At 52.6% G+C, this 6,742-nt stretch overlaps 1 protein-coding gene across 1 annotated transcript in view; it reads right to left on the bottom strand.

Moving 5' to 3' along the window:
• SPINK4 (serine peptidase inhibitor, Kazal type 4) overlaps positions 1-1,007 on the bottom strand; it is a 14,997-nt gene extending 13,990 nt beyond the window's left edge. Inside the window, exon 1 of the mRNA XM_024202954.1 lies at positions 895-1,007. Coding sequence (XP_024058722.1) covers positions 895-976 — 82 coding nt within the window. The 5' untranslated portion in view covers positions 977-1,007. The remainder of the gene's footprint in view (positions 1-894) is intronic.
• Positions 1,008-6,742: the final 5,735 nt, after the last annotated feature.

The raw sequence follows: 6,742 nt of genomic DNA, 5'->3' as shown, positions 1-6,742 counted from the left end.
GCCCATCCGCACAGCCCCTGCACGTGGTATGTCCCCCTCGGCCCATCTGCACAGCCCCTGTGCAGGATAAGAACATAAGAACGGCCACACTGGGTCAGACCAAAGGTCCATCTAGCCTAGTATCCTGTCTGCCGACAGTGGCCCATGCCAGGTGCCCCAGAGGGAATGAGCAGAACAGGTAATCATCAAGTGATCCATCCCCTGTCACCCATTCCCAGCTTCTGGCAAACAGAGGCGAGGGACACCATCCCTGCCCAGCCTTGCTAATAGCCATTGATGGACCTATCCTCCATGAACTTATCTAGTTCTTTTTTGTACCCTGTTATGGCCTTGGCCTTCACAACATTCCACAGGTTGACTGTGTGTTGTGTGAAGAAATACTTCTGTTTCTTTGTTTTAAACCTGCTGCCTATTAATTTCATTGGTGACCCCTAGTTCTTATGTTATGAGAAGGAGTAAATAACACTTCCTTATTTACTTTCTCCACACCAGTCATGATTTTATAGACCTCCATCCCCTTTAGTCGTCTCTTTTCCAAGCTAATACATCCTCCTCAGCCCCTCCACAGGGCCCCCCTGTGCACAGTATGGCCCCCTGAGACTGTCCGCCTGGCCCTTGTGCATGGTACGTCCCCCTTAGCCCATTCATAATGACCAGCCTTGTCCACATGCAAATCTTTCAGGATGATCCACATGGGCATGTGATTCCTGCATTTGTGGAGGCTGGGCATGAGTGCCAGAAGCTCCGGGGGGGGAGTGGGGGAGAGAGGGGCAGCACCAGTGCCTCGACTGTGGCCCTGCCTCCTATTCCACTTCAAGGCTCACCCCCACTCAGCCTCCTCCCCCCGAGACCCTGCACACGCTCCACCCCCATAGGTTCCAGGAGCAGACTTACCACACTGAGCAAGGAGAAGGAACAAAGCTGTAAGGGCCCCCAGCATTCGGACAGTCATGGTGATTCCAGCACAGCTGTGCATACGCTGATCTACTTACAACTCCTTTTATAGGGAAGACCTTGTGCTTATCTCTTGGGAGCTGGGAAAAGCAATGTGTTCATGTTTATTTAAACGTAGGGCTGATTCCTCAGCTGTGCCCAGGAAGTGTAAATTTTTAACAGTGAGTAATCAACCACTGGAACTATTTACCAAGAGTCATGGTAGTTGACACAGCTACTGCCTCTCGGGAAGGTGGAGTACCTACTGGCACGGAGTGTGGGGGAATCAGGGCCCTGTACCCCTCACTGTGACTCTCAGCCAGCCAGTAAAACAGAAGGTTTATTAGACGACAGAAACAGAGTCTAAAACAGAGCTTGTAAGTACAGAAAACAGGACCCCTCAGTTAGGTCCATCTTGGGCGGTGGGGAGCCCAGACCCAGGTTCTGGGCCCCCCCCCCTTTCCCCAGCCAGCTCCAAACTGAAACCCCTTCCTGCTGCCTCCCCCAGCCACACCCCCGGCCCCTCCTCCAGGCTTTGTCCAGTTTCCCGGGCAGAAGGTGTCACCTGGCCCCAACCCCCTCCTGAGCTCAGGTTACGCAGGGCAGTCCACACAGAACCAGATCGACCCGTCCTTTTTGGGGACCAGCACCACCGGCGAGGCCCAAGGGCTGGAAGACGGCTGGATCACCCCCAAAGCCAGCATGTCACTGACCTCTCTTTCCAGGTCCTGAGCAGTTTTCCCTGTGACTCAGAAGGGGGAGCATCTTACAGGAGGATGTGATCCTGTCTGCACCCGGTGGACAGTCAGATTAGTGAGTCCAGGTTGGTTGGAAAACAGCTGTCGGTACAGAGGCAGCACCCCTCCGATCTCAGCTTGCTGGGCCGGGGTCAGCTGATCAGAGAGGGGAACTGTTTCCAGGGAGGAGCCAGCTCTTGTCCCAGAGAATAGATCTACTAAAGGGTCATCTCCCTGCTCCTCCCAATGTCCACACACGGCCAACACCACATTTCCCCCCCCCCCATCATAATATGGCTTCATCATATTGACATGGTACACCCGGCAGTGGTGTGCCAGGTTAGACAGCTCTGCCACATAGTTTACCTCATTTAGTTGCTTGACAACCTTGAAAGGTCCTTCCCAGGGAGCTTGTAGTTTGTTTTTTCTCTCAGGGATGAAAACCATCACCTGGTCCCCGGTGGCGTAGGCGCAGGCCCACGCCCTGCGGTCATACTAGACCTTCTGTTTCCTCTGGGCTCTGGCCAGATTCTCCTTGGCCAAGCAAGTCTCTCGGAAGGTCAAGACATAGACATACTCCATCACTGATTCTCCATTGGGAGTAGCCTTCCCCTCCCATTCGTCTCTCATCAGGTCCAGGGGCCCCCTTATCCTTCTTCCATATAACAGTTCAAAAGGTGAAAACCCGGTAGATTCCTGGGGCACTTCCCTGTACGCGAACAGCAGGTGAGGCAAGTACTTGTCCCAATCCTGCAGGTGCTAGTTCATAAAGGTTTTCAGCATCATCTTTAGTGTTCCGTTGAACCTCTCCACCAGCCCGTTGGTCTGGGGGTGATATGCTGAGGACCAGATGTGCCGAGGTCCAGATGTGCCAGACCCACATTTCTCCCACAAGCACTGGAGCAGGGCTGACATGAAGTTGGATCCTTGGTCTGTCAAGACTTCCTTGGGGAACCCCACTCGGCTGAAAATGGTCAGCAGTGCATCTGCCACTGTGTCTGCTTTGATAGAAGATGAGGCCACTGCCCTGGGGTAATATTGTCGACTGAGTTGTCTTGCTGAGAGACCCCACTATGTCCACAGCCACCTTCTGAAAAGGCTCCTCTATGATGGACAAAGGTCTCAAAGCTGCTTTCCCCTTGTCCTGGGCCTTCCCCACCCTTTGACAGGGGTCACAGGATCTGCAATACTGTTGGACAGTACTAAAGACTCCAGGCCAGTAAAAGTTCTGTAGCAGCGTCTGCCGGGTTCGCCGGATTCCCTGGTGTCCTGAGAGAGGGATGTCATGGGCCAGGTACAGTAGCTTGCGGCGATACTTCTCGGGGACCACCAACTGCCTCCGGATCCCCCATGACTCCACTTCCTCTGGAGGAGCCCATTCTCGGTACAGGAATCCCTTCTCCCACAGGAACCTCTCCTGGCAGCCTCTCCCCATGGTCTGTGCCACACTGAGGCCTGGTCTACACTACGAGTTTAGGTCGACTTTAGCCGCGTTAAATCGAATTAAGCCTGGACACGTTCACACGACGAAGCCCTTTCTTTCGACTTAAAGGGCCCTTTAAACCGGTTTCTTTACTCCACCTCCGACGAGGGGATTAGCGATAAAATCAGCCTTAGGGGGTCGGAATTGGGGTAGTGTGGACTGAATTCGACGTTATTGGCCTCCGGGAGCTATCCCACAGTGCTTCATTGTGACCGCTCTGGACAGCACTCTCAACTCAGATGCACTGGCCAGGTAGACAGGAAAAGCCCCGCAAACGTTTGAATTTCATTTCCTGTTTGCTCAGTGTGGAGAGCACAGGTGACCACGCAGAGCTCATCAGCACAGGTAACCGTGATGGAGTCCCAGGATCTCAAAAGAGCTCCAGCATGGACTGAACGGGAGGTACGGGATCTGCTCGCCATATGGGGAGATGAATCAGTGCTGGCTGAACTCCGAAGCAGTAAACGAAATGGCAAAATATTAGAAAAGGTCTCCAAGGCCATGAAGGACAGAGGCCATAATAGGGACGCACAGCAGTGCCGTGTGAAAATTAAGGAGCTAAGGCAAGCCTACCACAAAGCCAGAGAAGCAAACGGAAGGTCCGGGGCAAAGCCGCAAACATGCCGCTTCTACGCTGAGCTGCATGCCATTCTAGGGGGTGCAGCCGCCACTACCCCAACCGTGTGCTATGACTCCCTCACTGGAGAAACACACAGGGAAGAGGGTTCGGAAGAGGAGGATGGAGAAAATGTAGATAGCTCACAGCCGCAAGGAAGCCGAGAAACCGGTTTCCCCAACAGCCAGGATATGTTTGTCACCCTGGACCTGGAACCAGTAACCCCCGAACTCACCGAAGACCCTGAGGGCACACAGGGGACCTCTGGTGAGTGTACCTTTGTAAATATTACACATGGTTTAAAAGCAAGCGTGTTTAATGATTAATGATTAATTTGCCCTGGCAATCGCGGCCAGTACAGCTACTGGAAAAGTCTGTTAACGTGTATGGGGATGGAGCGGAAATCCTCCAGGGACATCTCCAGAAAGCTCTCCTTCATGTACTCCCAAAGCCTTTGCAAAAGGTTTCTGGGGAGGGCTGCCTTATCCCGTCCGGCATGGTAGGACACTTTACCACGCCAGGCCAGTAGCACGTAGTCTGGAATCATTGCATAACAAAGCATGGCAGCGTATAGTCCCGGTGTTTGCTGGCATGCAGACAACATCCATTCCTTATCGCTCTTTGTTATCCTCAGGAGAGTGATATCATTCACGGTCACCTGGTTGAAATGGGGCAATTTTATTAAGGGGACATTCAGAGGTGCCCGTTCCTGCTCTGCTGAACAGAAATATTCCCCGCTGTTAGCCACGCGGTGGGGGGGAGGGGTGAAGTGGTCATCCCAGAGAATTGGGTGTGTGGGGGAGGGGAATTAGTTGGGTTTGTGCTGCATGTTAACCCTGAAACCGCAGCCCCTCCTTTTACATTGCAAACCCATTTTAAATGGCCAACCCAACAGGTGCTTGGTAGGGGAAATGAGAGCACTACTGTTTGAAACCATTCCCACATGTTATGAAGGTTAAAAAAGCCAAAAGACTGTGTCGTACCATGGCTGCCTGCAAGCTGAAATCTGTGGCCTGGCACTGCGTGAGTGATCTCTCACACCAAACCGGCAGGCCCTCAATATAAAAGGAAAAATGCGACCTTGTAACGAAAGCACATGTGCTGTGTAATGTGAACAGCAAAATTTAACGTGAAAGAGTGTACCCATTGTTCTCTAAAATGTGTCTTTTTTAACCACCTCTCCCTTCTCCTCCACCAGCTGCAAATGTTTCTCCTTCACAGAGGCTAGTGAAGATTAGAAAGAGAAAACGTAGGACGTGTGATGACATGTTTACAGAGCTACAGATGTCCTCCCACGCTGACAGAGCAGAGCAGAATGCGTGGAGGCAGTCAATGACTGATTACAGAAAAGCACAATATGAACGAGAGGAGAGGTGGCGTGCTGAATCGCGGGATGAACAGAGCAAGTTGCGGGCTGAAGATGATAGGTGGCGTCAGCTTGCACACAGAAAGCAAGAGTCGATGCTCCGGCTGCTGGAGCATCAAACTGATATGCTCCAGCGTATGGTTGAGCTACAGGAAAGGCAGCAGGAGCAGAGACCGCCGCTACAGCCCCTGTGTAACCAACAGCCCTCCTCCCCAAGTTCCATAGCCTCCTCATCGCGATGCCCAAGAACATGGTGGGGGGGCCTCCGGCCACCCAGTCACTCCACCCCAGATAATTGCCCTAGCATCAGAAGGCTGGCCTTCAATAAGAGTTAAAGTTTTAAACTGCAGTGTGTCCTTTTCCTTCCCTCCTCCCCCACCCATCCAGGGCTACCTTTGCAATTATCCCCCTAGTTGTGTGATGAATTAATAAAGAATTCATGAATGTGAAGTAACAATGACTTTATTGCCTCTGCAAGCGGTGCTCGAAGGGAGGAGGGTAGGGTGGTTGGTTTACAGGGAAGTAGAGTGAACCGGGTGGGGGGGGGGCGGAGGGTTCATCAAGGAGAAACAAACAGAAGTTTCACACCGTAGCCTGGCCAGTCACAAAACTGGTTTTCAAAGCTTCTCTGATTCGCACCGCACCATGCTGTGCTCCTCTAACCGCCTTGGTGTCTGGCTGCGCGTAATCAGCGGCCAGGCGATTTGCCTCAACCTCCCACCCCGCCATAAATGTCTCCCCCTTACTCTCACATATATTGTGGAGCGCACAGCAAGCAGCAATAACAATGGGGATATTCTTTTCACTAAGGTCTGAGTGAGTCAGTAAGCTGCGCCAGCGCGCTTTTAAATGTCCAAATGCACATTCCACCACCATTCGGCACTTGCTCAGCCTGTAGTTGAACAGGTCCTGACTCCTGTCCAGGCTGCCTGTGTACGGCTTCATGAGCCATGGCATTAAGGGGTAGGCTGGGTCCCCAAGGATCACGATAGGCATTTCAACATCCCCAACGGTTATTTTCTGGTCCGGGAAGAAAGTCCCTTCCTCCAGCTTTCGAAACAGAGCAGAGTGCCTGAAGACGCGAACATCATGTACCCTTCCCGGCCAGCCCACGTTGATGTTGGTGAAACATCCCTTGTGATCCACCAGGGCTTGCAGCAGCATTGAAAAGTACCCCTTGCGGTTTATGTACTCGGTGGCTTGGTGCTCCGGTGACAAGATAGGGATATGGGTTCCGTCTATGGCCCCACCACAGTTTGGGAATCCCATTGCAGCAAAGCCATCCACTATGGCCTGCACGTTTCCCAGAGTCACTACCCTTGATATCACCAGGTCTTTCATTGCCCTGGCAACTTGGATCACAGCAGCCCCCACAGTAGATTTGCCCACTCCAAATTGATTCCCGACTGACCGGTAGCTGTCTGGCGTTGCAAGCTTCCACAGGGCTATCGCCACTCGCTTCTCAACTGTGAGGGCTGCTCTCATCCTGGTATTCTGGCGCTTCAGGGCAGGGGAAAGCAAGTCACAAAGTTCCATGAAAGTGCCCTTACGCATGCGAAAGTTTCGCAGCCACTGGGAATCGTCCCACACCTGCAGCACGATGCGGT

This window comes from Terrapene carolina, unplaced genomic scaffold (genome assembly GCF_002925995.2).
Source record: "Terrapene carolina triunguis isolate 2854851 unplaced genomic scaffold, T_m_triunguis-2.0 Scaffold94, whole genome shotgun sequence".
Classification (NCBI taxonomy): Eukaryota; Metazoa; Chordata; order Testudines; family Emydidae; genus Terrapene; species Terrapene triunguis.
This window is presented reverse-complemented; position numbering and strand designations above follow the sequence as displayed.